At 36.5% G+C, this 16,815-nt stretch overlaps 1 protein-coding gene across 3 annotated transcripts in view; it reads left to right on the forward strand.

The window, feature by feature from the left end:
- The window catches only part of dennd1a (DENN/MADD domain containing 1A), a 60,800-nt gene extending 51,445 nt beyond the window's left edge, over window positions 1-9,355 (forward strand). Inside the window, exons 20-23 of one of the 3 annotated variants that reach the window (XM_060890712.1) lie at window positions 5,185-5,255; window positions 5,971-6,099; window positions 6,634-6,889; window positions 7,423-9,355. In XM_060890712.1, coding sequence (XP_060746695.1) covers window positions 5,185-5,255; window positions 5,971-6,099; window positions 6,634-6,889; window positions 7,423-8,313 — 1,347 coding nt within the window. In that variant the 3' untranslated portion in view covers window positions 8,314-9,355. Of the gene's footprint in view, window positions 1-5,184; window positions 5,278-5,970; window positions 6,100-6,633; window positions 6,890-7,422 lie in introns of those variants that run through there. The other 2 variants (XM_060890713.1, XM_060890714.1) reach the window with 2 other exon arrangements.
- Window positions 9,356-16,815: the final 7,460 nt, after the last annotated feature.

Here is a 16,815-nt window from a genome sequence, read left to right on the forward strand (position 1 = left end):
ATGCATCCGTCTGCAGAACAATAGTGAAAGAAAAGTCAGTGGATTGCAACAGCAGACCCCTCATACAAAAATTCTTACTTGGCTGCACAAATCTGGCCATATACTGGACTGAATCTGGTGCTGCCTTTTACTGTGGTCAATCAGTAGGCTAGTGATATCTGAAAAATTAGGCAGAAATCTTTAATAAACACCAGCAAGAAACTTTCTCACAAATAAAAGCCAGCAAGAAACTTTCTCTAAAAGGCACCTCTGGTCCCAGCTCCTCTCTCTTTGGAATCATCATTACTAGAGCCACACATACTGTACATTTTGTAGTGCATCACCTGCATCCATTCTCCTGACATCATATTTGACTCCCACCACTAGGTGAGTGACCTCAAAGGGTCCTGTACAATTTGCAAATAAGAGCTCTATGCGGGTAGTAAAATGAGGAAATTATCTTCTTGTATGAATCCTCATAGCCAATTATACACACAGAATAAACATTCTTAAGCCTAATTTTCCTATGTTGGCTATCATGGTGTGGACTTTTGTTTTCAGTTCCAAATGTAATTTTTAATGATTGAAGCACAGATCGACACCTGCGCATGACCAGGCCCATACCAGTTTTTTGAAGGGGACAATGTTTTTGTGTGATGTACACTTTTACTGGCAGTTTCACCATCTGACATTTTGCATCATGCCATACACCATATATACACATTGCTGCAAATGCCCAGGCAAAAAAAAAAAAACAAGCAATTGGACTGTTGAGTGTTTTTATTCTGTCCTAGATGCTCCACAATGGGTTTATAATGAGCCCAAGAACAACGTAATTTTTTTTCGTGCTTCATAACTTACCAGTATGCCGCATGCTTATGCTCAGATTTAGAGTCGTGGGAACATTGGTCCTGGAAGTTCCTGGATAGCCACCTGCCTAGACTTTTTCCCAGCTCTGGTAGGCATGGGGAGGTGCTAGATACTCAGACGAGGAAAAGTGAGGCGGAAAACAGTTCCAGGGTGTTGCTTTCAGGGCCCATGTAGCTGGATCAAGGGGAAATGAAAGAGGGTAGAACTAGACAAAATTAGAGATGCCTGAACCAGGGACCACCCAAAGTGATCCTTCACCAGGTGAAAGGCTTCATTCACAGATGTAGACCAGTGGCACATGACCCACTCATGAACTATTTCTTTATAATGAGTAAATTTCTCCAGCGTCACCAGCATGTTGATCTGTTTCACCACCAACGTGTAGTGGGACTGCCCTCTTGATGTTTGAATACTCCAGCTTTGTCTGTGATGGGAGCTGCTGACAGTCCTTCTATCTTCTATTCATACCAATGCAGCTGCCAAAGGTCTATTGCAACCTTTTTTCCTGAACCAGTCATAAGAATTATTTTCAGGATGTTCTTTTATTGACAAAGGCATTCTTAATGGCACTCTTATAAAATGTCTAATATAATCTAAGCATGAACAATTTGGAAGACATTTTTCTAAAAACTGTTAAAGTACTATGGCAACTAATGGCAGGACACAGACATTTGATATTTTTTCTAACTCGAAGCACAAAGAAGCTTAAATCAAAGCTCAATCAGAGTACTTAGCAATTCTTCCAACAACAGTGTCCAACAACAGCATATTTCAGGTGAAAATCCTTTTAGCTTGCACTGGTGGAGGCTTAGTGTAGCACGGGGCATTCTCGGAGGCTGAGCAATGACCTGGCAGGACCTAGGAGGCTGGTGTGGTTCAGCACTTCAGGAAGCATTGTTTTCTCCTATTCCATGCGGGCAGTCTGTGTAGGAGACAAAGAACCAGCATTAGTTTACTGGCTGAATGCAAGCTTACCTTCCTGGAAACACTGCACCCCATGAAGCTTGCTCTTTTTCTTCTGGAGTGTGAGGAGTTCTGGAGTTCTTGGGACTGCTGCTCTAACTGGCTGCTGCCTTTTTATCAGGCTTTTGCCACCCTGACCCACTGCGACAAAACGAACATGGTGCTGAAGTGGAGCTGTCTTTCCAGCACCACTGCAGTAGTAGGGGGAGGAGCGTTAGAATGCTGCTGAAAGGTGGGGGTGCATGCTCAGCTGACACAGTATGGAGATTTATGGGATATACTGTAAATCTTTCTATCAATTTATTTATCTAACCATACACAGTATCATCACACCAACATGCTTCAAGTATAGATGTAGTCATATAATGTATACAGCAGATAGTCTTTTTCAAGCCAAATGGTGCTGTTTCTTGTATGTAAGCCAAAGATATACATGTTCCTGGTATGTGATATGTGAACCTCTCTTAGGACCGTTTCACTACAAGCAACAAAGCACATTAAATGTTGTTGAGCTTAATTCGAGTTTATTGTACAGTAGTTCTACTATGCACGTGCCTTAAAACAGTAATAAATGGGTTATTAATAGCATTTATTTTTAACGTTTGGCATCTTATTTTGATTTCAATTAGTTTCAGTATTCGGTTAATATATTAGTTTTTATTATAATTTGGTCATATTAATTAGTAATCATAACTTAGTAAATTTGATATGAATAAACAAGTCAATTCATATTTATTTAATAATTAATTTACTTTTAAATATTTAATCATTGATGCATAATTAAATGCATTACTTTACACTCAGTTTTAATTTTGTGTGGTTTTATTGCATTTTCGCAATAAATAAAAGGGAAAAAAGGGAAATTTGTGAAATAAGAATAAGACGGTTGTGTGCACAAATTCAGGTCCAGAGGAAGAGCTTAGAGAGTCACATTTGGGTTTCATGCAGACATGAAATGGACATTGTTCAGTTATAAGAATTAAGGCTATGGGTTTGCAACAAGTGATGTTATACACATACAAGCTTTTACTTGAAAAGTAACACTTCACTCTGACACAAAAGGCATTTTCTTTTATTTTTTTCTGAACCTTCCTCCTACACACAAAGGTATATTGATAGGGATAAGGTTTCTCAAACAAAAAAGTGTGAATGATTTCATCTGTTTAGTGGGTTTAGAATAATTTTCTTTAAAATGGGTATCTACCAAAAATAACTAAAAGAAAAAACTTAGGACAACTACTACAATTCTAAGAAAATGTGGTAACCTATTAATAATTAATCAAATAGTTATAAATCTAGGAAATCATCTTTTTATTTATTTTTAAAGCACTTTTTATTATCCAATATCAGTACTCTGAAAAAGTGCATTTAAATAATGCATGTAAATAATAATAAATAAAAAAGAGTACTATGAACTTTTTTAATATCTCTTCAGGTGTGTGTGTGTGCAATAATAATAATAGTTATTATTAGGGTTCAAGCGCGAAGCGCTGGAAACCTATTGTTTTTGTTAGGATTTTTATTAGGGTTCAAGCATGAAGCGCTGGAACCCTATTGTATTCGTTCTGATTTTAAGGGTTCAAGCGTGAAGCACTGGAACCCTATTGTATTCGTTCTGATTTTTATTAGGGTTCAAGCACGACGCGCTGGAAACCTATTGTTTTTGTTAGGATTTTTATTATTATTATTAGGGTTCAAGCGCGAAGCGCAGGAAACCTATTGTTTTTTTTAGGATTTTTATGATTATTATTATTATTATTATTATTATTATTATTATTATTATTATTAATCCGCCCTAGAAACGATCGCGCAGCCCAAACCGTAAGGCCCAGAGAGCTCAAACTTGGTCAGATGGTAGTACTGGTCACAGTTACTCAGGGCCAAGGACTCGGCGGAATCGGACAATTTGGGGCATTTCGGCGACCCTCAACATGTTTGTCCCCATAACCCCTAAACCCCTATGTCCAAATCTCAAGTGCTTTATATCATTGGAATCCTTGGCTCATGACTTAAAAAACGTATATCTCCGATTTCATCTCCGCCATTAAATTTTTTCGCTGTAGTGCATTTTGTCCGAAACCTACTTTTGCAAACTAGTCCTAGGTTTTTCGCCTGGTCGAGACCAATCCAGTGCAATAATATTCTCTGGAGTCTCAATGACAATTTTCGAAAAAAGGTCGAAATTTTGATTCAGGGTCCTTAAGGGGCCCCAAAACGTTTGGACTGTGAGGAGCCAGTTTTACTAAAATGTCAATAACTCAAGAACTAAATGAGCTATCAACACCAAACCTGGGACACGTGTGAAACAGGTCAAACTGAGGTCACAGTTCAAAAACCGCGGCGATTGTTTGTTCTTGTTCTCTCTCTCTCTCTCTCTCTCTTTGCTCCACTATCTATCTTTTCAGAACCCTACCATTGGACATCTCCTGTCAATCTTCATTATCCTGTGTGACATCACAGTCTGAACACACTTCTAGAATCAGAGTTTACCATGTTGTCATAGCAACATGGTAAACAACCCCAATGCATTCCATGCATTCAACATCCTAAAATTTTGTGTATATGACTTGCGGGTCACTATGTGTATGTGACTTGAGGGTCACTTTGTGTATGTGACTTGCCGGTCACTTTGTGTATGTGACTTGAGGGTCACTTTGTGTATGTGACTTGCGGGTCACTCGTTCTGCATCTGGATGCTTGTGTTTCTTCGATTTATGGATATGACTTTGTTTATTTTAGGGAAAACCAGACAGGTGAGTACTTCACATGACATATATTGTGCAACACGTTGGTAAGCTTTTCTGTATTAGAGACACTAGGTTAGGAGCGGGTGCCACCCTCTGTAACTTGCGGGTCACTTTGTGTATGTGAAAATCCCTTAAGGCCTTAAACTCCCTAAAGGCCTTAAACGCTTGAACCCGGGAAATGCTGCAGCTTTAATCATTATTATCATTATTATTATTATTTTTTTTTTTTTTTACTTTTGCTTATTGTGATTTTTTTTTTGTTCCGGACATGCAATTATCATAGAATGATTATTCTATGTTACATATATAATGCAATAATATATAAGCCTATTAGTGACCATGAGCAGTCTGACCTTGCCTAGCTGCTGTGTGTTGTAGTATTTTGTTCCATGATCCATCTGGTGGAAATTGTGTAAAGTACAACAGATGTATTTAAATTTTCATGCCTGCAGGGTACCTCATGACCACCTACAATGAACTGTGTGAAGCAAAATGAAGTGTGAATTCTTAGAAATTTTAAGCCCTGCATTAAATTATAAAGCAGCACAAATATTTTGCTGTAAATCTCAGTAATTTATTAATACATACTTTTGTATGTAACTGCTGTGTGTGTGTGTGTGTGTAGTCCTTCCATCCTAGGCCACTAGCAGCAAAGAGACCGCGCAGCAACATGGACCTTGAGGGCAGTCATGAACAGTAAGACAATGAGACATTTACAGTGGTGGTTTTTTTGTTGTTGTTGTTTTTTTTTTTTGTATTTTAGGTTTAGGGAAGGCTCACATAATGGGTTTGAGGATCAAATAATCTGATTATTTCGATTACAACAGCTATTCATGTAGCAATATACTACATTTCTAAAAATTGTTCAGATTTTTGGGTTCACTGTGTAAAGACTATTGGAAAAACTCCATCTTGTACACTTATCCTTAGGGACATTCAGAACACACAGGTCAGTTGCATAATCTCAAAGGGGAACCCATGAAATCAAATTAAGTAGTACATGACAATGAAGACATTGATGTTGGTTAGTAATTTCACAGTCATCATAGAAGTTATTCAACTTAATGTAAAATTAGCTTACACATTAATGTATTTATTACAAAATAATAAATACAATAAAATAAAATATCTAAAACATTTTGATTTAAATGTTGAATTAGTTACTGTGAAATAGCTATGAAAACAAAGAAATCACCATTTATTTTATGCAAAATTTCAATCAGACTTTTTTAATTATATTTATATCTGTCACATTCTCTTGATATTTTCTTCTTGGGTTGGTGTTTGTCTATGGGTCACTCAGATGTATTCACAACTAACAACTAGCTTCTTATTTTTGTGTGTGCATGTGTTCCTGCACACTGTCTGTCTATCTGTCTGTCTCTCTCTCTCTTTCTCTCAATGAATCTAGCTTTATGCGCCCTACACGTCACTACACTGTGTTTCTGTGTGAGGACTCCTCTGGTGATGAGCTGTCACAGGATGATGACGTCATCCCTTCTTTTCCTGATCACTTCCTTCTCTCCAAACACTTTGAATGGTCTATTGTTTAAATCTGCATTTTGAACCACTCACAGCCTGCCCCCATTTTCTACCAGTAGTTACCCTTTGTAATTTCTAGAGTTCATCTCCATGTATGATGCATCTCAATGTGTCAAAGTTTATGATGCATTTATAAAGAATAAAAGCCAAAATGTAATTGGTACAAATCAAGCAAAGTGTGCACTATTATCAATTGGGATTTGATCAATTAATTCTTCCAAAATAAATATATTTTGGATTTGAATGTGCAAAATTGAACATGCATATTTCAGCGTACATCTTTGAGCATATTCCTTCACTAAGAATGATGTAATTCTACAGCAGACCGTTGAAGACTTGTTGGAGTATAACAATAACTGGAACTCTAATGTCAGATGAATATGTAATATAATATCTATATAGAAAAGCTAGAAATACTTAAGAATGGTTAATGCAATGAATAATGTACTTATTGTGTGTGTGTGTGTGTGTGTGTGTGTGTGTGTGTGTGTGTGCGCACATGCATGCATGCATGTGTTTGTCTGTGCGTTAGGTCTCAATCTTATCAATCTCTAAAGGACACAGAGCTTGTGGGAAAAAAAGGAGAAGTGTGTTTCCAGGGTAACACACCTATGGATGGGCCAATGCATTCTAAGTTATCTGAGCTGAGCCTTTTAGATAATTCATTTGGCAACCAGCAGGAGAAGCCTACCTATGCCTTACATACAATAAACAGCACACACAAAGTGGTTGAGGAGCTAAGTTCCATCAACAAAAAAGTTGACCAGGATGACAACTTCAGTTACCAGGTACTGTCTACAATGTAATGTTCATTTCACTTAACATGTATTTATCTTTTCTACATGTAAATTAACAAAATTAAAGTACGTGAACAGAGGAAAAGTCCAAATCAAATCAATATTTGGTGTGACTACCCTTTGCCTGCAAAACAGCATCAATTCTTCTAGGTAGACTTTCACACAGTTTGTGCAAGAGTACAAAATGTGCAAGATGCTGGTTTGCGGTTAGACACAAATATTTATTTAATTTAGATTTTTCTTCTGTTTGCTTATTTTGCATTTTGTAAATTGATAAAAACAAAAAAAGATACAATATAAATATATATTTTTCAAAGCATTCTTACCACCCTAGCCTAGTATTCTTTGAAAGCATTCTTACTAGCCTACCTGACTTGTCTGCGATTTGTTCAAACCTATCTTAACCTTTCGCACAGTGCTGTATTCAAAATGTGTTTATATTTAAATTACATTAATTATATTTAAATGTTACATTTAAATGTTTATGCATTATGTATTTTTGTTGGTTGTTTGTGTGCCTGTAGCACCAGGAGCTCAGTGGTGATGAAAATATTCAGACTTTTCTGGCCCTGAATCACTCAACTTGCAACAAACTGTGGACCCAGTCATTACCAGATACTGTACCCTTTTCCAGCCAAGACTCATCCTTTGTTAATATGCAATTGTCTGTGCTACCACTGGAGCCCTGTATTCCCAGAGATCCCCCTGGCCCAGAACTGATGGAAGAAAGGAGTATATCAATTCCTCGACCACAAGCACAGAAAAAAATAACAAAACCAGGAGCCATACTTTCACCAACAGTGACTTTGCTGCAGGGCCAGCGACAGGAAGAACTGGTGGTGGGAAATGTGAAAAGACAGACACTCAATTCATCCCCTATGACAGAGTCTCAACTACCCAGCACAGATCCAGGGCCTGACCTGCTTTGCCTTCTAGACCCTGTAAGAAGAGGAGTAGTGTCCTCAAATTCATCACTTCCACCACAGCCTACTTTTACTCCATTTCATGGCCACTGCTCTCCTAACCCGTTCACACAGGTCCCCCACTCTGTCCTCCAAAAATATTATAACCCTGTGCCTCCAGACAATCCCTTTAGCACTGCCTACTTCTCACCACAAACTACTGCATATTTCCATACCTCTCCTGTTTTAATGTTTAATCAGGCTTCCACTATGGTTGGACCTACAATGAATGGATCATGGCCTGTTGACAGAGCATCACCAGCCTCCAGCAATCTGATTGATTCTCCAGCGCCAGCCTGTCTATCCAAGGCTCTGCCCCCCACCCACCAGACAGATAAATCTAATGACCCCTTTAGTGACCTTCTCACCATGGCAACAACATCCACTGTTATAACCACACAATCAAAAAGGAAAATGGAAGACCTGCATAGAAAATGGGAGACATTTGACTAGCCTACCAAACAGTAAAGATCTGCAGTATTTAAACAGACATCATATATCTCAGCCTGTTTAAAGATTCAGTTCCTACTTTTACAGTAAAGGTTAAACACTTAATAAAGGATAAAGGATAAACTAGTTATACAGGAACCTGGTGTTTCACTCTGGGTGGTTGCTATATCAAACACATCCTCCAGTCTGGAAACCAGTGATGTTATTTGTTAATGTTTGTTTTTTCGGCTTCTGAGCAGTGCCACGTTTGAAGTTTACAAACTGATTTGAATGACTGCATGGTTGTGATTTGAAATGAGTGAGACACACAGTAGATTAAAAAGCTAAACCCTTCTCCAATATGTTTATCCAAAAAAAATACTTTTCAATAATGGTTTTCAGATCAAAATGAAAATTTAAGTTACATTTGGTGTATGTGACATGTTCACACATTCTAAATCACTGCTTCTCCTTTGGAGCAAGGCTGTATAAGGCCTATCAATAAATCCCCTAACCTTAACCAGTAGCTGTTCCCTTGATTTGAGTTCACTGGTATTCAAGCACAAATCTAATGCGAGTTGAACACCCATTAGACTAGATTAGACTTGGTTAGCCAAATCTACTGCTTATAGTCCCTCTCACATGTCATCATAAATCTGAAAGTGGGGAATATATTCAAAGTTGTTGATATAAATTGGTTGGTGGGTTCAAAATTTACATAAATATTTATGAAAGAATGTTTCATACTTGCTCTCTCTCCTTTGTCAAATGATATAGAATGTAATATGAATGCTAGAAACCATTTTAAAGTAGAATTATAAAAACGCACTGTTGTATGAATGAGTACATGCAATGAAGAAAAATGTCATTGATCTAATAAGAGTACACTATATTTCCAGTAAACTGTGGCATGAATAGTCCTAGTAGTATCAAATTAATCACTGCAAATTTGATATATCACTGTCATGAAATTGTAATGTGTGTGCAGGGTTAAGGCTATTTTATTACACTTTATAAATCTCTATTTTGAGTTGTTGAATTAATAAAATAATGTCAATATTTATAACTTTTTTATTTATTTATTTATTTTTTTACAATTTTGTGTTAAATCCTCACTAGGATAGAATACTGAACAAGAAATCAGATTTTGTAATTGTATTTAAAATGATAATTCAAATTAAATTCATGTTCACACCAGTAGGAAGTAACAAGAAAACAATGGAACCAGATGTGACTTCTGATGCATTTAAGGTTGGTGACACTCACTATGCTTCTACAGAGACTGTATGAGAAGTACAGACAGATCACCTGTTGAAATGTTATATAACATGCTTGTGAAGCAGTAGTTCAAGATTTAAGATTTTATATGCAGTTACAGTATATAACTTGTACAACTTGCAGTGAAATGGAGACTAAAGACATGCAAACCAACTAGCAATTAGCTTTTGAGCATGTGAAACAGAAAAGCTACTATAGTCTGAGTGCAGGGTTACTGTGTTCTCAGTAGCAAGTCATTTGTGTCATTTGCTACCATTGTCACAGGTGACGTAAAATGCTAGGCATTTTTAAGATCTGCTTTGTGTATAATTTTAGCAAAAGTGTACAGACTATACATTAAATTTCATATATACTCGGTTTGGAAAGTATTCATATACCTTTCACTTTTTCAATTTTATTATTTTGCACCCTGATACCACTTTTTTAAGATTTAACCCTTAGCAATCCATTGGCAATGGTAGCAATGAAAAACACCCTGAGACTATATAAGGAAGAAACCTTGAAATAAACCACACCAGAAATTTCATCAGCATTTTTTCTGAATTATTATGGATTTAACATAAATTCATCAAACAAAACTGGAGGTAATGACAGCCCAGCATTGTAGGACAAATTGTGCATGGTCACATACCTCTGCATACACCGCAAATGTGCAGTCAAACAAGGGATAAATGGCCCCGATGGACACTCAGGAGAGAGTATGATGGCTAAAACTGTAGCAAAAAAGAAGCGGACCCAGTCAGGCATCTTCTTCACCTTGTGCCTAATCCCTTATTAGATTGGTTTGAGCTGACAGGAACACTAAAATAACTCCGCAGTCGTTACGATCATTGTGTGCAGAAAAGTGTCTCAGAATGCGGGTTCACTTTTGTCAGCCAGAATCAGAATTCTCTGAATGAGAATTTCTATCATCTGAAAGATCAGATATTTTTTTTTCTAATCTTAATTTTTTCGATTAGTGACCAACAGTGACTAAATAAGGTTGGTGACCCATAATTTGTTTTTCTTATTTGTGCATTTTTATTTTTGAGATTGGCTGGTAATTTTACTGAGTATCTTGGGCAATCTTCCACAGTTTATATGGCAATGTTGCATATGCCTTTTTGAATGTAAAACCAAGGCGGCTTCATGATGCTTTTTTGTTTTGGTTTGGGTTTTTTGGTGGTGTGGCTGAAAAGTGTTTGTTATATACTGCTGTTTTTATTGACATGCAAACATGTTTCTATTACATTTCATTTTCATTGGAAATGCTTAGAAGTATAAAATGTTTTTGGATTCATTCATTAACACAAATGCAATAAAATAAACACATCACAAATCTATATAATACAGAATAATATAAATTAATCTATAGAATACATTATTTTCTTGATTTTCTATTGATTTACTTTATATTTTAATAAATTAATTTAAAATAATTTTTTATTCAATTAACTTTGAATGTATTATAATTGTTTTTTTATTTGTAAAACAGACTATCATAATCATTTATGATAATGTGCTTTCTACCATTTATGCCTTTCAAAATTTTAAAACATGTACCTTTGTATATGGACACTGTAGGGCAATGTAGAGAGGTGCTGTCGAAAGAACAGCACTGAGTCAGGAGGCCAAGTGAAAAAACAGCACCAGTGCAGTTTATTTGGTGTTGGGGCAGTGGGGGTGAGGGAGTGAGAGAGGGAGAGAAAGCGATTTTATTTGCTGCGTCGGCTGGTGGTGCATGCTCTGCCGTCGTAACACTTTCCCAGTAATGTAAGAATTTTTGCTCCACTTGTTTTTATCATGTTTTCTATCATGCACCACTTTAAAATTTTCTCATCTTTTATTTGGCCTAAAGCAAATACAGAGTATAAAAATTTAATATACAGATTTTCTGGATTGTGATTTATGAAAACTCAACAGGTTTGATTCACTTTTATACTGCCCTCACTCAGAATCAGCACAGAGTTAACACCAACTAACAGAGTTGGCAGACACCAACAGTCTCGACAGATTCATCTGCAAGGCCAATGATGATGCTGGGTATTAGCTGGACTCTCTGACAATAGTTTCTGAAAGAAGGATGTCTTTGTGTATTTTTCTGCCACATATTTCGAACAGTGTATTTAAAAAATTCATCCATTGTATGTACATATAATTTAAATTTAAATGTATATTTATTTTTAATTCTTATACTTTATTTACTTTAGATTGTATTGTGAGCAACTGCAATTGCTACATTTTCTGTAAGGGGTTTATTTAAGTATTGTGATTCTGACAAGCAAACATTGTGTTGTAGAGCACTTTCTATTTTGAATATTTCAATAAACTTAAAAGTTATTTAGGCAGTGTGATTACTAAATATCAAGAGAACAGATGTAATTTGAACTCTGATCTGGTCAAAATTAATCCGTGGTACAAACGCAAGTAAAGACAGAAAGCATAGTCTGCATAGCAAACAAATCCAAAAATACACAATCCAAAATACATATGCAAAAAAACAGAAAAAGGTCAGAACACAATGGAAAATGCGATAGATGTCACTGAATGGCTCAGAATCGGCGATAAACTCACAATTTTTCATGTTGTACAACCGCCTGAGCATGGATTAAATGATTGTGAAGTGAATGGCATGACCTGGTGGAAGCCTCAATATTCCACCAAGAGCTCTCTCTGTCCAGTCAGAGGGGGAAGTGCAGGTGGCACTGTTACAGAATCCCCCTAGGAGAATCTCCTGGTGTTCTCCTTCTTGGGGTTCCTTGAGGTCTGGGGGCTGATTGGTTTGGGTGTGCTTGGTGGAATTCTGTTATTAGTGAAGGGTCAAGGATGTTCTCTGATTTGACGCATGATCTTAACTCTGGGTGGTGGATTGGTGGATCTGCGTCATATTCATTTCTGTAGGTGGTGGATTGGGGTTGGTGTGAGCAAGCTTGAAGAAGGAGGCATGAAACAATGGAGAGATGTGATACATAGTTGGGAGGTACATCACTAGGTTGGTTTTTCATAGAACCTTGAACGGGGCAATATATTTAGGGCTTTTTACATGATGAAAGTTTTTTTTTCCGAAAGCCAACTGCGATTTTACTGTATTTGCTGGTGCCGAAACGGCCTCTGCAATTTTACATGGGCATTCTCCCACACCCCTCTGAGATGTTGGATGGCTCATCTGACCATGGAAACAGGGAAGGTTGGTAGTTGAGGATGCATTGAAATGGTGTGAGGCAAGACCGGGTCAAGGAGTTTTGGGCATATTCTGCCCACAGAAGAAACTCACTTTTTTGTTGTTCTTGGCTGCAGTGGTCTCATAGATAACGACCTAGCTCCTGGTTTAATGTATGAACTTATTGGATGGTTCTTTGATGCATGTTTGCAGGCACGTATTGTCGAATGGGTGGGCACTCTGGACCAATCTCCATTATGTATGTAAGTAGAATCCAAGACTTTGATGCTAGAAGGGATTGGCCATTCCGTTACAGCTTTAATCTTAAACATTTCATTAACAAATGACTGAAAGCCTGTGGGTGTTTTAGTCAGTCCCTACATTATTACCAAATATTCACAGTGCCCCTTCAGAGTCAGAAATGCTGTTTTTCACTTGTCCCTACTCATATCCCTATGGCACTCAAGTCCAATTTGGTTAATATCCTTGCCTCACTAAGCAATTCAAGACTTGGGGACAGAGGTAGTGGATAGGGGTATCTGACTGTGATAGCTTTAAGTCCCCTGTAGTCTATACAGGGCCAGAGCCCACCGTCCTTTTTTGTATGAAAAAGATCCTGTGATTAGGTGACCCAGAAGTGATCAGAACTCAGTGAGGGCTCCTTCTTTTGGTTTGGTGGGGGAGTGGCAGGTGGTCTTGTTACATTGATAATGATGTATTCTGGTCTAGAAATTTCTTCAGATTTTTTTTATAGCAAAAATCTTTATATCAGTAACAGTTAATGTTTTCATGTTTTTTTTTTCTGTCAAAAAAATTGCAGTATCATCTGCCAGCTGAGATCATGTGAATTCTCTTCCCACCACATTTGTGATTTTTTTTTTTGAGGTGAGAAGCCATTGTTTCAGCAACTAACCAATAAATATGGCGATACTGAGCAGCTTTGGCTAATTCCATGACAAATATTGAGTCATCCAGAGGTGAAATATGCTAATTTAACACTGCTGGAACAATCTTTGTATAATATTTGAACTAAATTTTTCCAAAATCAAAAAAATCTATGGCTTTAAAGGTAAACTAACGTTTGACTATTTCAAAGGCTTTATAAAATGAAATAGTCAATCATACCCAGTATCAAACAAATATAATTACTAATGTATAATTTATCTTTTTTGCATGAAACCAGATTGTTTTACATCTGCTATTTTGTGTAAACTTACTTTCATTCTTCTGGCAAATATCAGAGCAAATAATTTATTGTTAAATAAACTAACAGGTCACCAATTTTCAATGTTAAGCTTGCCTTTATTTGGTTTAGGAATTAGTGTAATTATTCCTTGTTTTGATGTGGGAGGAAGTTCACAATTTGGAATTGATTCATTGAACATGGCTAGGAGAAAAGGTGCAAGTTTTTAGAAGTATTTATAATATTCCCCTGTCAGACCATCATTGCCTTTTGATTTGTTTTCTTAAAGGCATTTATTGCATTCAACAGTTTGAGGTCATTACTTATTTTCCTAATGTTTGCTGAAATATTGTATAGAAAAGTGTCAATGAGGCTGAGGAATTCAGAATTGAGTCACAAACTGTGAAATTATTTTGTGATCCTCATTTAAGGTGTCATTTTGACCATTAGTTTAATTGTTGTTGCAAATTCAGCATGTTGTTTTTCTAACCCAAGGAAGTATTTTGTATTTTTTTTTTCACCCTGTTCAAGCAATTTGTCTTGATCTGATGAAGGCACCACTTTCTCTTCATAAAAGTTGAATTTCGTGTCTAACTGAATTTGGAACATGTTCATATCTAATTTCTCCTGAGTGGAAAATACACTTTACTTCTTTTGAAACTTTTTAATTGTATATTCCTTTTTTAATTACAGCATTATGAAATGTTATATTTAATTAACCCCAAAAGTGCCTATAGGTTTCATTGCACAGACCTGTCTCTGGAATTTATCTATAATTTTTTTCCATTTCCAATTTAAGGCAATAATTTTGCCAGCTCTATTAAGTCTCACATTATTAAGTTACAAAGCTTCAGCATAATTTGAAATAATTGTTACTCCATAAACTGACCCAACCTAAATTTTTAACTCTTAAAGACAACTGTACAACAAAGAAGGTATAAACAAACTTTTCTTGCAACAAACTATATTTAGTCATTTGTACAACTTTAACGTGGGACCATTTAAACATACTTTTCCACCTTAATCAAAAACTATTTAAGAGGCAATTGCAGGCATAATGCAATAGAAACCATGCTTTTGAGAAGTGCACTCACATGAGCCAGATACAACCTAATGTAACACAACTTAGTAAAACCCCTGCCATCTACCCCACCAAAAGAAAAATACAAAATAAATAAATAAATAAATAAAGCTTTCTTACACGATAGAGACTGCAATAAAGCATTTATATTTTTATGATATTTGTTTTTGATATTGATATTTGTTTTTGATATTGATATTATGCCATAAATCATTTTGGTAAATTTTTAAGAACCATTTATCAGATAAAATAAATTAATCAGTGTCACTTTGGAAGCAGTAGGAGTAATCTGCAATGAATAAAGAAGTTCCCAATTATTTTTATTAACAAGTATTCTAAGGACATACAAAACCAGTATTCCATTAAAATTTGGCCAAATGTCCAAAATACACAAACAAAAAATGTCAAACAACTTAGTATATAACAACTTGTGCTATAAAACCTCGCATCACAAAAAACCATCATTCCACATGTGCTGTATATTGAAAATCTCTATCCATCTTAATGTGAGGTAGTATACAAAAAGAAGTTAAAATTGATTTCTATAAATGCTTATCCAAAAGCTTTTGAATGCACATGTTTACTCATACATCAAATCCACCATTAATGCAGTTGAACAGCAACAATGGTCAGTAAGGGTGGGCTCTTAAATTAGAGCAAATCTGAATACATCAAAGATTTGTAATTTTGAAACATAGCTACCCATAGTATTCAAGGCCTCACTCCATACAAAAGCATTCAAAATGCAGTGCAAATTGAGTTCTTTAAGTTCTTCTATCCAAAGGCAAGGCGGATGATGGTGGGTGATGGTGGATTCAGTGTTTGGATAAACACTGAATCCACCATCACTGCCATGAAACGGCCAAAACAGTCCAAGAGACAAACGTGAGAAACTACATTTCTGCCTTGCCAAAACCTCCCAACGGCTCATTAGAGTCTGTTTTTAAGAGATTGTGCTTTGTTGGATAGTGCATTTCCCTCAAGCTCCATGACAACTTTCTTCAGTACTTCAAATGTATACTTAAAGCATACAATAGGACAAACAACATGGCGGTGGCTAATGCAACATTATCCAGGTCTTGAAATATTATCTGGCCTTCAAACACAATTTCAATGTCTTCTGGGATATGACAGGTATGCTTTTTTATGACAGATTCCATCAGTGGTCTCCTCGATAGACTCTTGAATGACATATTTTTCTTTTGCCTGCACACTGCCAAAACACATTAAATATATGAACTGACAGTCAAATACAAAGATTGTCAGTTGATGTCCCACTGTAGAGTCTGTTGAGGAAAGAGCCTACAAAGGGCCTACAAACTTAGACAGTAAAGGGTGACAAACTATGTTAACTCACTACATTTGTGTGGTTTTGGCCACAATTTGGTCATCTGAGACAAATTTTGAAAAGCCTAAAAAATCTGTAGGCTTTGACCGCTGGTTGACATGGTCACTGGCAGCGGATTAATGGCCGTTGCGATCGGTTTTTTCCTCAGATGCAGTTCTGGCAGTGTCTGAAGATTTCAGACACTTACCTGTAGTGTGACATCTCCTACGACGGGCGTCAAACCAAGAACCAATAGGAGGGAAAACTTGAGTGACGTCAAACCACCTCAGGAAAGATTTCGTAATTATTCAGGTGGAAAAATACAGCAGAAAGGAAAACTTAAAACGCTATAGATTGTTTTCCCCACACAAGTAAAACCCCAGACAGTATGACATGGGGATCATGTTTGTACAGTCTGACAAACAACAATCGTGAAGGAAATACTATGTTTTAATCTGCCTTTCCTTCTTGGCCAGACCCTTTGATCTCTCTGATTACACTGTATGGGTCAGCCACAA

Source organism: Tachysurus vachellii, chromosome 17, assembly GCF_030014155.1.
Source record: "Tachysurus vachellii isolate PV-2020 chromosome 17, HZAU_Pvac_v1, whole genome shotgun sequence".
Lineage (NCBI taxonomy): Eukaryota > Metazoa > Chordata > Actinopteri > Siluriformes > Bagridae > Tachysurus > Tachysurus vachellii.